Source organism: Beauveria bassiana (assembly GCF_000280675.1).
Source record: "Beauveria bassiana ARSEF 2860 unplaced genomic scaffold BBA_S00008, whole genome shotgun sequence".
Classification (NCBI taxonomy): Eukaryota; Fungi; Ascomycota; class Sordariomycetes; order Hypocreales; family Cordycipitaceae; genus Beauveria; species Beauveria bassiana.
The window spans coordinates 197,213-210,929 of record NW_007930843.1 but is presented as its reverse complement, the minus strand read 5'-3'; the positions used below and the strand labels follow the sequence as shown (position 1 = coordinate 210,929).

Sequence of the window (13,717 nt, the reverse complement as noted above, 5' to 3'; positions counted from 1 at the left end):
GGACCAGGTTCGCCAAATTCGTGCCCAGCAGACTTGCCATGGGATGGGGATGAATGTAAAAGGCTCAGGTCCTTACCGGGCGGAACTGAAGAAAACGACATTGCCATCTTGAAGTTATCAACTCCCATCGAGAAGAGCGACGCTATTGAGTACGCCAGGCTTCCTCTGGTCGGTGGGGACGCCGTGGTCAATACCACCGGGATATCGGCAGGCTGGTAAGTGCCATAGCTCATCACATGCATGTACATATGCTAATTCACAGGGCAGGGGCACGCAAACCCCTATAGGGCTAAATAAGGGTAAAGATGGGAAACGGAAACCCGTCGTCGAAGTTGAAACACTCAGCAAGGTCGTTCTTGATGTCCACGCACGTGAGGTCTGTGCCGCCAAGGGCAAGGACCAGCATATAACTGACAGAGATACCTTTATATGCGCGGGTGGACAAGGCAAGAACTCATGCAGGGGGGATAGCGGTGGTCCTCTTTTCGTCCCGGAAACACAGGTGTTGCTTGGTATCGTGTCCTGGAGCATCAAGGACAGAAAGGCAAATACTTTTTGCGGCGACAGTCCCACCGTATTTACGAGAGTTGGCAGCTATATCGACTGGATCAACGAGACCAGGAACAGGCTTGCTGCTATGGAATAACTACTGCAGGCGCCCAGAAACTGACCTGATCCAGTGCTATAGCGCTTTGATGTACTGCCAGGGTCGTGAACTGAGCCCTGACGCGTCGGAGCTGGAGCTCCTTGAATGCATCGACAGAGTACAAGTATGCGCGGACCAAAATTTGCGCTCAGATCAGTGCTTGATCAACGCAAAGCTATCCAAAGAACAAGAGAAGTTGCCTGTGGGGGATCTGGTCAACCTTGCTCGGTGTGCTAAGAAGGATCTTTAGATAAGAAGCATGTAGTGTTAGTGGTACCGACATTTATGTACGGTACTTTCGCGCCCTTGATAGCTGAAAATCTGAATAGAGTTTCAAATGAGCTATCCCCCCTTGGACTGTAAATTACAGTCAACAGTTAGAGCTCTTACTACTAGTTTCAAAGCATTCGTGGACCGAATCACCACTTCTGAGATGGCCAAGCACGATAAAACGGTCGCCCCGGCGCCTGGTGTGTCAGGCACGCCAAGCAACAATATAGCAGAAATTTGTGATGAGCTCAGAAAATTGGCGACTATCTTGAGTGCAAGCCGCCGGCACTGCCGCTGTGCTTTACCCTTGCGTACATGCTCGGCCAATCTACGGGGTCTGCAAGGCTTGGACCCTCCTGTGCTTTGCTTTGCGACTGTCCAACCCGTGAAAGTCTGACATGAAGGACGCCCGACCCCTGCCATTTACTAGCCAGATTCTCAGGACAATCTCGACTCATGACTCTTTTGGCGATACATGTTCAGGTCGGTCTCGACGCCTGACTGTTTTGACTATACATGTACTCCACAGAACTAGTTCTTGAACCCTTGAGAGGTGTTGAAGATGGCAATTCAACGCGAGAACCCCTTGCATGGTACCACCTGGTCACTAAGGCCGAAACTTACGAAAAATATCATGGCCATGTACATCACCACAGATTCCAAGGCAGCACGCATTCAAGGAGAAATAGTGGTACTAGTACTCCATAGTTGTGCAGCTGATTACTCCACAACGAACTTGATGCGGCGATTCAGTCAGCTGCGATGGGTGCCGATCGCATCGACAACTTTAGGATAATTCGTAAGGTCCGCGCAGAAAAGGGGCCACATCAATGTAGCTGAAATGTCTAATCCTGCGAAGCCAGAAAGCCTTTCTGGACTGGGCTTTTTCGGTTCGAGATGTAGGGCCAACTGGGTTTGACGGCGGCTTTGACTGGCGTCTGATGGGGGAAAAAAAAAAGAAAGGAGGGGAAAATCGCGCAATCGAAGCGAAATTAATACGGACGAGTCTACTCGGGCCTTTGTCGACCCGGGATGTATACAACCAGCTGGGATGGCTGATATGGCCTTGTTGGAGTCGGCGTTATGGCTGCTTGCCCTATAACTCGGGGAGCGGATTTCTGGGCATCAAGTACGTGAAACGTAGCAACATACGAAATATATGTCAGTAGCCTCAGTTGACTATGGTTTGTAGGGTGATTAATTATTTAGTGGTTCCATTTTCCCCATCTGCTCCCGCGGCTCATGGGTTTTTGATGATATCTTTGTTACCCAGTATGAGGACCCAGTAAACTTGCTTCCATCCTAGCTGAGTGTACAGTTTTTGTCCATCCGGCGAAGCTATGAGCCATCCTGTCTTGGCGCCTTTTGCATATGCTTCGGCGGTGAGCGTTTGCATCACCAGCGTCCCCAGACCTCTTCGTCGCATGCCTTCCTCGGTCTTGATTCTGTCATAGACAGCCATCTCCTTGTGAATGCCGACTTGTCCTCCCGCAGCAGGTTTGCTGCCTTCTTCCTCTGATGCAGTCACCTTGAGCCGGCAGCGCGTAGCGATGCCCGCTTGTGTTGTCTCCAACTCGTTGACAAAAGATTGTTTCTTGTCCGACGGCAAAGGTAGCTCCGTCAGGCCCAACGTCATGAGCGCTTCCTCGGCAAGAATGTCAAAGCCATGCGCGGTGCCCATTTCCCGGTATTTGGCCATGTCATCTGCAATGATGGTAAGAAACCTCTGCTTATCTTGTAGGGCAAGGGCGGCAGCAGCGCCGAATTGTTCCTTGGTCGGCTCGAATCCAACGTACTCCCAGGTGCCGGCGGGCATGTCGGTTCGCAGCACCGCTGGAAGGCCAATTGGCAGTGTTTCAACGACATAGTGACGCATGGCCGCCCACACATAGATTTGGTGCTCAACATCCTCTCGGGTAGGTTTACCGACAGCCATTTTAGTTTTATACGCGGATTTTCAACGAAACCAGGAATAACGGCCAGGTTATATTATGTCGCTGAGTAGATCAATATATATATGGTACGCTGCAGAGCCGTAGAACGTTATGCTTCAGACTCGGCGTTGTGACTCATCGTGAACGATTTGACAACTGTTGGTGATGGCGTAATAAGGCTGGTTAGTTTCGGGCTTGCCCCATTTGGCTGTCAAGCCGGATCTCGTAGCCGGAAGACCATGACGCGGCCAGCGCAAGCCATCTAATATGAAGGGAGAAAAAGAAGGTAATTTTACAATATGAATCAAAAGAAACACCCTGCTGAGTATCAGTTGCGTAATTTGCGTTGTGTACGTCAATTAGTTGCATCTTGTCCAATCCTACCAACCACGACCATCTTGATCCATCCGTTCGGTTGACTTACGTACCATACCACAAAGCGGTTAGCTTGCTTCTCATTTTCTCGGAGAGATTCAAGCAGGTGTGCATGTACCCTGACACGCGGGTGACAAAAAAAATGGCCCATAACGAGAGTACTGAAGTTTAGCTACCTGTATTTAAATAATTCTTAAGAAACCCTAGAAAATGTCTATCTAGCTAAAATAAAGACGAGATTAAATTTTAGTGCCTAAATTATCTCTCGTAGCTTTTATTAACTTTTTAAACATTTTCTATTATTTTCTATTCTATGCACCTTTCGTTAAGTATGATGCGGACGCCTTGCGAGAAAGGGCCAGCTTTTTTGTCACCCCCTTGCCTGAGACTAACCAGCTGGACAAGCTATCTTAGTCTGGAACTGGCCTTGCTGGAACAGACGAGACTCTCCGAACCATCAGACAAGTTTGTAATATGGGTCACCAAGGCGCGGATCGAGTAATGACCAGACTTGAAGCGACTTTTACTTGCACACTCTGCGCATGTTGCAATTTTGTGGCTGCCCCGATTTGTGGCACTTTTGCTTGATGACACAGCGGCGGCAGCAGAGGCGTGCTGCCAGCTGCCAGTTGCCATCCAGCGCCGGCTACCTTTCCTTCCGTCTTGCCAATCTTGACCTGCAGAACTCGAAAGGCATTTACGAAACTTCCCTACTGTATCCCGGTTGCCTTCGTGGGCATTTGCTGACCGAGCAGGTAACTCTATTCTCCATTACGCGGCTATCTCTGGCAAGGTAACTATGGTTGACTACTTGCTGCGCACATTCCCGCCTCTGATCGAGGCGCGCGATATGTTTAGTACAAGACCCTTGGACCTTCTGATGGAAGCTTCTAATGAGGGAAAATTCCATCACATGGCCTCAGCCTCAAATTGCCCAACTGGGCTTATAACGTTTGCACCTGGGTATTGAAATATATCAACCAATCGAATTGGAGAACATCAGTGTGCAAACACCATCACTGCCCATGCTCAAGACCATGAATGCCGAATACATCAAGACAATGACCTCGCACTACGAATAATCTTTCATTGCACATGTGGATCCTGCATACTTGGCACCATTAGCCCACGAATGTCCTATCAACTTCTCTACCATGTCAGGAAGGCCGCCATGACCTGGTCAAGAACACTAGGTGCATCCGATTCTGTGGCGGCGATCCTTTCTCACACATTTCGTCGACGCACAAGCTTTTTTTCGGGGCATATGCAAACCACTGTGGAAAGGGAATGGACTCGCTTCGCGAAGCAGTTGACATCATTGTCAATTGGTTCGTCCGCTTCTTTACGGCCGAGCTGCTGTCGCGTGATGGCACCATGCGTTCCACCATTCTATCACAAGTCCCTGCTGCAACCCCCGAAGCGGCACATTATCTGCAGCGAGACCAGCTAGAGCAAATAGTAGTTTCTTCCATTTTCAACAAAGCGACGAAGACTGATGAATGGGCGGGAAATGAGCAATTATGGATGAGTGTGGCCGAGATATTCGGGCTCTGCCGCAATGCCGGAACGATTCAGAGTATCACCTTGTTTACAATTGATTTTTGTTCTACCTGCAGACAGTTGAGCGGAAACGTCGGGTCTAGGCGCGAATTCGAGCGAGCATACTTTGGATTCCGATAGATGACATGAATAACTCTTTTATAAGTTGTATTTCTCACAAGCCACTATCGGTCTTTACAGCTCCTTGACCTCTTCGCCCCCGATTGTAGACGAGACTCCGCCCGGAAGAGCCGGTGGAAATGGATCCCGGTAATGATCGTCCACGCCTCGGGAGTTGGTTCCCACAGGATACGTCAAACGTCCCGCGTCAACGTGGACGCGCCATCCGGCCATGTCGAATGTGCGCTTCATGGCCTGGACGAGCATGACGTCGTCACCCTTGGCGCCGATAACCCCAGCGGAGAAGGGCACGTAAGCGTTTTCACCAGTCTCAATGGCAAGTTGCGCAACTAGAAGAGCGTGTTAGTAGCGTTGTACCCGTCCAACGCCTGAGTTCAATGGGGGTGACTTACATGGTGCCGACATCTGCGGGGTACCTAGAAGGGCTGCGAGAATATTGGGATCAAGTCCCTTGTCTGAGTCAAATTTCCTGCAGAGGTGTCAGATTCATATTTGAGGGTTTGCAGTACGACCTTCCTACAAAGAGGTTTGTCCAAGGACAGGAACAATGACGGCGGCCTTGGCAAGGGCATCTGCGGTGGTAGGCACAATGTTCTTGTCGAACCAGGCAGAAAAGACCGCAAGCCTCTTCGCCGCTGCCCGGCCGTCCGTCTTTGCGCCAATAGCCCTGTTTCAGTTAGCTACTGGGTTGCCTCATCAATAATGCTCACTACAAGGGAGGGTTTCACCATTCTTCTGCCACGTTCGGCTCGAGGTAAGGCGCCTCGCCAAACTTGGTCTTGAAGGCAGATCGGAACTCGTCATAGTTGTGGTAAAAGTCGTGGCAAAAAGAGTAATACGCGGCCTTTTGCTGCCTCAGTATTGAGATTGTTTCAGTTGGGGGACAGCCGTTTCTACTTACGTGGCCAAGATAATCATGCAGCGTCTGCTTGCCGGCTTCCGACGGCGGGTTCTTGGCCCAGGCATCTACCAGACTAATATTGTCCGCCTTGATGCCGAGAGCCTTTTCCCAGGCAGCGACAAACTCGCCCATTAGATCTTGCTGTTTCTTGGAGAGGAGGGGAGCAAAGTCGGTGGGATAGACGATGCGCTGCGGCCTAGCGGTCGCTTGCCATGGAAGCTTGAATGACGGTGCAATCAGATGCGCAAGATCTTCTAGACTGCGACTCGAAATTCCTGTCGACTGAAATTTTCTAGAAAACTCTGTCAAAAAAAGGTCCGAGGTTGAGTAGATGATTAAATAACTCACAGAGAGCTCACGCGCACTCCCTGCTGCGAGGCGGTTTCAGCGGTAACGCGCAGTGTAAACAAGCCAAACGCAGCGGCTTGGGCCAGTGTGCCGTCGAGTGCTATGGCGAGTCAGCTTCAAAGGTTCCCGAGATGTGACGGCCCGCACGACAGATCCTACCTCCTTGACTGATGGAGTTATCCAGCCAGGTGTAGTTGCTGAGAGCAGAGCCTGCGCCAGCGGCCGCGCCGCCAACAGGCTGCTTTCCATCGCCGCGAGGGTTGACAGGCGCCGTCGCGTCCACCCACGACGTGCCCTCGGCAAACTGCCCATCTTTTGTCTTTCCCACAATAATTGCGCCCTGGTCTAGAAGCAACTGAACGTAGTCTGCGTGTTTGGAGGCAGCCTCTGAATGGAGAGACGTCCAATTTTGGCTGGACAGAGTGGTCTTCAGACCGCTCACATCAAAGTCTTCCGGGACGGCGTAGCGAAGGCCAGAGAGCGGCTTTTTGATGGACGGACCCGAAAAGTACAGCCGCGACGGTACAGCAATAGGCCGATGGGTTCCATTTTGAAGCGCATCACCGAGATCAACGAAACTGCGACAAGGATTAGCCAATTGTCTCGGATCAAAGGGGAGCGGTCCCACCGGTCAAAGGCGTCATGCTTTTCAGGCACGATGCCTGCTGAAAAAGCACGCAGCTCATCTTCGTATATTCTGTACGCTTGGTGAAGCTCCTTGCCGTGCAGAATATACGGTCCCGTGGGCAGGGTGGACAAGGCCGACGCCTTGGCGCGCGCGTTGGGGCGGCTGTCGGTGACCTGCACAGTGTAGGTGTGTTTGCCGGCCACAGATGACCGTCTGGCGTGACTTGTCTCGTTGGCACCTGGCTTCTCTACCAATGCAAAGGCGAATTCGCTCGAGTAAACATCGTCAAAGAGCTCGAGACCCTTGAGAAAATCATCAAGGTTGGGGCTGTTGAGCTCTTCGGTGCTGATGAGCGTGACGGGGAGAACGGCATCTGGGTTGATATCTTCTTCAATCAAGCCCTGCAAGAAAAAAACACAAGGAAACAATTAGCATAGGGATATATTCGGGGTGAACATGTCTCAGCATCTAGGAGAGCGTGGCTTACCAGAATCTCGGGGTGAAGGAGGTAGTTGACTCCGGCAATCACTGCAGTAAAGAGCGGCTTCATGTTGACGGTGCTCACCCTCGCAGTCTTTTGAGTCTGCGATGGAGATGGGAATGGAATATGAGGCACATGAGAAGGGGAAAAGGAGATGATTGTGCTCGACGTGCGTCGTTGGGGCAGCAGCTCGTCCCGAAGCTGGACTAGCCGAGCGTAATGTCCCAGACAGTATTACTCCGGACTGGCAAACCGGCGGCGATGCTGCGCTGAACGTCATCCTGCAGGTACATTAGTGGAGAGCATCGCGTGGCGCACAGCATAAATTTGTTATTATCTTGAACATTTCTTCTGCGTGTCTGCACCATCATATGAAACTTTTTTTTTTCCCGCCCAGCAGAGATATCATCAAGGCCGCATCACCCAGCTGCCAAATATGACTGTTTGCAGTATCCGTAGGTCGAGTCAAAGGCAGCAAGCAATGCGCAATCTGATCTCGGCATGATGATAAATATGGGCCTTTAATCCCCTGTCCCTCAGCATTACTCTTTATAGCCATGTATCTGAGACGGCATGAATTCCTACGTTTGTAACTTTTTTTAAAAAAATTTGAATGTAGTATAGCTTTATCAAGCACAGTTGTTGATGCTCAGACGGATGTGCGGTCCGTGCTTGGCTCTGCCGAGTGCAGCTTGGCTTGAGTTACGCTAACGTGTTTTGCGTGGGAAGGCTCTAATTGCTGACGAGGACGTTGAATGAACGAGGAGAAGCAAGATTGGGGGATTGCAACAGTATCTCGAGGCGAAAAAAAAAAGCACAAACTACTATCTATCAGAATAGAATATGTTTATAATGATTTTGATTTTCGCTTCCTTCCAAGGTGATTTTAATAAGTAACATCTCATGTGCCCGCATCTACCTAATAATAAGTTACTTGATCTTCCGCCCGAGTCGCGAAACCCCACGTCTCCAATGCTCATTATCGATAGCGGCTGCAGCAAAAGAAAAAAAGTTGTAGACCGACATTCCCCCACCATCACAACGGCGCAGAAATCTGTCCCAAATCACAACTTTTTTACAATGGCCAAAACAAAAGGTACGTCCCAGCATGGCTCCTCAAAGATCCTTCACCAGCCAACACACGCATACCGCTGACCTTTTGCCTCTCTCCTATCTCTAGCCCAACCCTCTAAGCGGTCCCGCGCCGCGCGCCGCGCCACCTCACCCAGCATCGACACGGACAAGTCCCTCAAGACCGCCGCGCCACCCGCGCGCGGCAAGCCCACCGAGAGACCGTCAGTGCTCGCGGTGCACCACGCGGCGGGCGTACAAAAGAGAACGAGCCAACGCAAGGCGCGCGTGTCGGCTAAGGCGCGGCGGCGCCGTGAAAAGGGCATGGAAATGGCCGAGGCGGTGTTGGAGCGCACGTCGAGCAAAGTGAAGCGCAGCTGGGACAGGCAGCGCACGGTGGATAAGAGACGACAGGGCTGGGATGCGATTAATAAGGACGTGGTTGAGGAGGAGGGGGAACAGAGCGAGGCGGAGGGGGGAGGTGAGGGGGCTGTGGCGAAGAAGACGAGGACGAAAAAAGAGAATGGAAAGCGGGCAGAGCGGGACGAGGACGAAGGCTGGGAGACGGAGGAGAATGCAGAGGCAAAGCCGGCACAGACAGCTGTGGACGATGATTTGGACGAAATCATGTGAGGCTTGCTTGCATATTTGCTTGTTTTCGTTACGACATATTGGCGTTCGGGGGTTTTCAAAAGCTTGCAAGACAAAAGGTGCTCGAATTTTCTAGATGACTTTACTTTACATGATGTTGTTACACACTGTGCTGTGTACTTGGCACCGAAGCAAATACAAAGATGAGCCTTTCCATACTCAACCGCATGTTCCATTTACCATGTGTTTGCCGGTTCCTCACGTCTGCTTCTTGACCACGCCCTCGAAATTCATCCTCATCGTCCTTCCCAGATCGCCGTTTGCGGCAGTCACCTCGCGCGCGCCCAGCGCCTGCACCTCATCCCGGATCTTGTTCATCAGCGCCTTCGCCGTCTCCTCGTCCACCTTTCTCCCGCCCCTCTTGGTTCCGAGCACCAGCTGCACCTTCATGCCCTTGTTCAGGAACCCCGCCAGCTGCCGCAGCTTGGTCTGCAAGTCGTGCTCCGAAATCGCCCACGTCAGCTCCATCTCCTTTGTCTTTGGCCTAGCGTTCTCCTTCTTCAGCTGCTTTCGCTCCTGCTCCTTTTGAAAGGCTTCCTTTTTATTCACAATCTCGCACAGCGCAAATTGTTCCTCCTGCGTCGTCGGCGCTGCCGCCTCCCCGTCCTCGCTGCCGCCACCATCCTCAGCCGTCGCCGCCGCCGCCTTGCCGCCCTTGCGCGGCAGCGGCGAGCCCTTGGGCACGTACGGCCGAATCATGCGTAGCGACTCCGTCTTGACGTTGAGCTTGCTCAAGACGAATTTTGTCGCCAGCGGCCCCGCGATGGAGCCATTCTCCAGGACCATGATCTTTGGGTCGGTAATTTCGAAATCCTGCGGCATGCGGTCCTTTTGCGACCGCTGCAGGGCCGCTGCCGTCGTGTATAGCGGGCTGTAGGGCAGGCCACCGTCGACGCGGTCGGCCGAGTCGGCGAGATGTTGCCCGCGCGGGCCGCGACGGGAGGGGGGAACGGCGTAGGCGCGTGCCTGGTGGTAAGCGGCCGCGGCGGCGGCGGCGGGCGGCGAGAGTGAAAAGACCCTCTGCAGGGCGGCCCGCGAGTTGAAAAGACATCGAGAGTTGCCAAGTATTGTCATTGTCGCCGTGTCTCAACCGTCAGTGGAAGAAAAGACCCAATCGAGAGGGTATCTTGTGAGTATGGAGGAGGAAATGAACAAGTTTGAGCTTGACATGGATAATGGGGAGCTCCGAGAGCTCTCGCCGCCAGTCACCAAGTGCCCCACATATTGACTCGACCGTAAATCACACCTAAACCAAGCCCCCGATTCCTCACCTTAAGCAACTCTGATAATCTCATTGTGAGGCCCGTCTTCTCAGTCGTGGTCGCGACTGACCCAAGTCACAATGAGCTCCCCAATGCACTCATAGCCCTTGAATTTTCCTTAGAACACACACATCCACACCCACCACACACCACCTTTGCCCGCTTCAAACATGCCATCCCGCCCACTCGTGGCGTCTCGTTTCTTCCGCCGCCCCGGCGTGCGACTCTTCCTCGGCCTCACCAAGGCTTGCTTTGCCTGGCACTTCCTGCAGACGCACGGGTTCCAGGTCGGCCCCGCCGACGGGCCCTCGATGCTGCCCACCTTTTCCACCTACGGCGACTGGATCGGCACCAACATGCGGTGCCGGCGCGGCCGCGGCGTGCGCGTCGGCGACCTCGTGCTGTACAAGATGCCATTTGCAAAGTACGACATGGGCGTAAAGCGCGTTGTTGGTATGCCGGGAGACTACGTGTCGATCGGGACGCCGGGGAAGCACGGCGAGGATACCATGCTACAGGTAAGCTTGAATGCTATTTGCCATGCTCGTCATCTTTCTGAGAGCGGCTCACTTATTCTTGTACAGGTTCCAGACGGCCACTGTTGGATTATCGGCGATAACCTCATCGCTTCGAGAGATTCAAGAACGTTTGGGCCGTTGCCTCTCGCCCTTATACAGGGCAAGGTAGTGGCAAAGGTCTTGCCCTGGAGCGAACGCCAATGGTTCAAGAATCCGCTACAAGAGGTAGAATAATAGTCTATTGCCTGTAGTGATCATCATCACTGTGCAAAAATCACTAGGGATAAAAGCAGCATATTCGGGTATACCATGGTAGCATCGCATTGTTCAATTACACCATCCTTCAACTGTGCCATCGCAACCTTGACGGGCTCATAAAATCGAAAATTATAAAATGCTGGGCTAGCAGCAATAATGCGCTGCATATGCTTTGTACATGATGAATAGGAGAAAAGAGAGCTGAACTGAGACTGTCAAGGCTCAGAACCTCTACCTGCCACTGAAACTCGGCAGTGGCACGCAGGGCGCCAGCATAAGCCACCGACCAAACAAAAAAACTCCGGACACGAAAAATGAAAAGTGGCTTCAAAATGTGGGCAAAGCATTGCGCTTTCCCTCTGCCGGTTGCGCCTCAGACTCAAAAGACACGTTCAATACCAATCACTGTCCGCAGTTTTGCTGCGGCTCTGTTCGAAGGACCATCACAATGCAATGTGACTGTCACCCTCCAACTGTTCCAAGAGTAAAATCAACCTTCAATGTGAGCCTTGGACATGCTTTGCCCAAGCAGCTCCAAGCAACGCTGAGCCAGATTGACAACTTCACCTTCGTCTTCTTCCTCAAGGCCGGGCTCCGTGTCAATTTGGCGGTTTGCAATGTTTCGAATGTGTTCGATAATGTCATTGGCCTTACCAATGAGGCCTATAAGTGTCTTGTCTTCTGATTCGAACAGTTGGAGCAAGGTCCAGACAGCAATGTGTTGAAAGGTCGCATCACCAGACTGAAGAAAGCGGCACAGGTAGCCGTGAATGCCACCATTGGGTTCGGTCCAGTTTTGAATGAATATCGAGTAATCACCAACTGCAGATGGGGCAGTTAATGTCTGCAAACTATCAACAAGGAAAGGGCACATACCTTTAGAAGAGAGGTTGCCAAGAGCAGCAGCACTATTGCCCTGGACTTCAATACTCGGCGAGTGTGTCAAGGGGATCAAGATGTCGCAGACGCCAAGGTTCAACAGATGAGACTTGAGATCATCACTAAGAGCCAGCACAGCAATAGCGGCAGTCATTTCAGACTGGACAGTAACGGGTACGTCCAGCACCAGCTGTTTGCATTTTTGTACGGCACCGGCATCCAGAACGAGGGCCTTGTTCCGGTCCGAGCTGGCGGCCAGGTTTCGAAGAGTCGAAATGGCATGGCATTGAATTTCTTCGTTTTCAGTCGAGCCGAGTAAGTCGACAAGAGGCTTCAGAAAATTGGCTTCGATGATGGGAGACTCGTTCAAGGGGTGGATGGAGATGTTGCGAATACAAGCGACGGCAGAGAGGATTAATGGGAGGTAGGATGATTGGAGGAGACGGTGCAGAGGCGCCAAGCCGTTGGCTCGGACAATGTCGAGTTGGTACTTTTCGTCGGAGGCCAGGTTTCGGAGAGCAAGGGCAGCCTGGCACTGAACCTTGGGTGAGGACGACTCCATGAGAGCAACCAAGGCTTGTACGAGTTTGGCCTCTGACGAGGCCAACTTTCGTCGGTTATTGGCATCAACGGCAATGTTACTGAGAGCGGTGGTGCAGTAGTACTGAACGTCAACATCGGGTGAGGCGAGGAGCTGTACCAGAATTGGGATGGCACCAGCGTTGACAAGTTGTTGGCGGTTTTCATCTGGCATGGTTGTTAGTTTTGAGTATCACACTGAGCAACCATTTTGAAGAGCAGCGTACCGGAATGAGTCATGTTCAGGAGGGCACCGGTAGCGTTGCGTTGAACGCGCATGTCTCTTGACTTGGCCAGCCTGGTCAGCGGTCCCAGAGCACCAGAACGAGCAATCTTGGCCTTGTTCTCCTCATGTGTAGCAAGATTGGTGATACAGCCAACAGCGTTGCATTGCACCTCGACATTTGGTGACAGCATCTGTCTGATCAACGGGGTGAGGCCACCGAGCTGGACGATGAGAACCTTGTTTTCAGCTGCATCATGATTAATGAGTCATAATGGTTAAGGAATTTGAAGCTAGATCATACTATTCACAGCTAGATTGCCGAGTGCAGCACTGGCGGCTCGTTGTACCTCAACATCGGAGCTTTGGAGGAGGAATAGAATAGGTTCGAGGGTGTCCCGGTCGACTTCGCGGACATCTGAGACTAAAATCAGCAGGCAGCTTCTAGCAGCAGAAACGGGTAGCAAGCGTACCGCGTTCGGTAATCTCGGCAAAGGTCAAGCTTGCGCTGCGCTGAAGATCTATGTTTTCGGAGAAGACCAGGGTGCTGAGTGCTCGGAGGGGCTCGCCGGAGAAGAAGTCTGTCTCGCCACGCTATTCGGAGGATTAGCAAGGTCGGGGCGGGCGGGGAGGGTACAGACATTTTCGAGAAACTGCAGGAGGTCGGCGACAGCTTCACGTTCGCTGTCGGCGAGGACGGGCTCGTAGAGACTATCTCGGGATCGGCCTGTAGATGGCAAGTGTCAGGGAGTGGGAGAATGGCGATAGCGGGAGGGCCAAACGAGGCCGTGCACGGCCGGGTCGGGGGAGCAAGACGGACCTCGACAGCACGTTGAACTACAGATACCCATGGCTGGCGCGATGGCCGTGGCGGCGAAGCAAATTCCGAAATGTCGATGGCAGAGGTAGGTGGTGTCGACGACGATGGGTTGTTTTGTTGAGGTTTTGGTCTGCGTCGGCGCTGTGATGGCCTGGTGGAGAATCTCGGGTGCAGGAAGGCAGGCGAAGCTCAG

The 13,717-nt window shown here is 52.4% G+C and overlaps 7 protein-coding genes across 7 annotated transcripts in view; 3 read left to right on the top strand and 4 right to left on the bottom strand.

Annotated features, from left to right (window-relative positions):
• BBA_03705 (Trypsin-related protease) overlaps window positions 1-646 on the top strand; it is a gene marked incomplete at both ends in the record, with an annotated part of 1,090 nt that extends 444 nt beyond the window's left edge. Inside the window, 2 exons of the mRNA XM_008598802.1 lie at window positions 115-215; window positions 268-646. Coding sequence (XP_008597024.1) covers window positions 115-215; window positions 268-646 — 480 coding nt within the window. The remainder of the gene's footprint in view (window positions 1-114; window positions 216-267) is intronic.
• A 1,510-nt stretch (window positions 647-2,156) lies between these two features.
• On the bottom strand, window positions 2,157-2,852 carry BBA_03704 (acetyltransferase, GNAT family protein; the record flags this gene model as incomplete). The annotated part of the gene is made up of 1 exon (XM_008598801.1): window positions 2,157-2,852. One exon carries the CDS (start codon window positions 2,850-2,852, stop codon window positions 2,157-2,159), a length of 696 nt encoding a protein of 231 aa, XP_008597023.1.
• Window positions 2,853-4,959: 2,107 nt separating this feature from the next.
• BBA_03703 (amidase-like protein) lies at window positions 4,960-7,332 on the bottom strand (the record flags this gene model as incomplete). The annotated part of the gene is made up of 9 exons (XM_008598800.1): window positions 4,960-5,234; window positions 5,298-5,374; window positions 5,426-5,572; window positions 5,634-5,749; window positions 5,807-6,098; window positions 6,155-6,254; window positions 6,314-6,732; window positions 6,783-7,183; window positions 7,270-7,332. The coding sequence occupies 9 exons, from the start codon at window positions 7,330-7,332 to the stop codon at window positions 4,960-4,962; spliced, it is 1,890 nt and encodes a 629-aa protein (XP_008597022.1).
• A 1,011-nt stretch (window positions 7,333-8,343) lies between these two features.
• On the top strand, window positions 8,344-8,967 carry BBA_03702 (uncharacterized protein; the record flags this gene model as incomplete). The annotated part of the gene is made up of 2 exons (XM_008598799.1): window positions 8,344-8,359; window positions 8,444-8,967. The coding sequence occupies 2 exons, from the start codon at window positions 8,344-8,346 to the stop codon at window positions 8,965-8,967; spliced, it is 540 nt and encodes a 179-aa protein (XP_008597021.1).
• A 216-nt stretch (window positions 8,968-9,183) lies between these two features.
• On the bottom strand, window positions 9,184-10,059 carry BBA_03701 (translation initiation factor IF-3; the record flags this gene model as incomplete). Its single annotated transcript, XM_008598798.1, has 1 exon — window positions 9,184-10,059. One exon carries the CDS (start codon window positions 10,057-10,059, stop codon window positions 9,184-9,186), a length of 876 nt encoding a protein of 291 aa, XP_008597020.1.
• A 358-nt stretch (window positions 10,060-10,417) lies between these two features.
• On the top strand, window positions 10,418-10,999 carry BBA_03700 (mitochondrial inner membrane protease subunit 1, putative; the record flags this gene model as incomplete). Its single annotated transcript, XM_008598797.1, has 2 exons — window positions 10,418-10,765; window positions 10,832-10,999. The coding sequence occupies 2 exons, from the start codon at window positions 10,418-10,420 to the stop codon at window positions 10,997-10,999; spliced, it is 516 nt and encodes a 171-aa protein (XP_008597019.1).
• A 514-nt stretch (window positions 11,000-11,513) lies between these two features.
• On the bottom strand, window positions 11,514-13,555 carry BBA_03699 (vacuolar protein 8; the record flags this gene model as incomplete). The annotated part of the gene is made up of 7 exons (XM_008598796.1): window positions 11,514-11,845; window positions 11,900-12,649; window positions 12,709-12,954; window positions 13,009-13,128; window positions 13,178-13,298; window positions 13,346-13,431; window positions 13,525-13,555. 7 exons carry the CDS (start codon window positions 13,553-13,555, stop codon window positions 11,514-11,516), a joined length of 1,686 nt encoding a protein of 561 aa, XP_008597018.1.
• Between the last annotated feature and the right edge of the window lie 162 nt (window positions 13,556-13,717).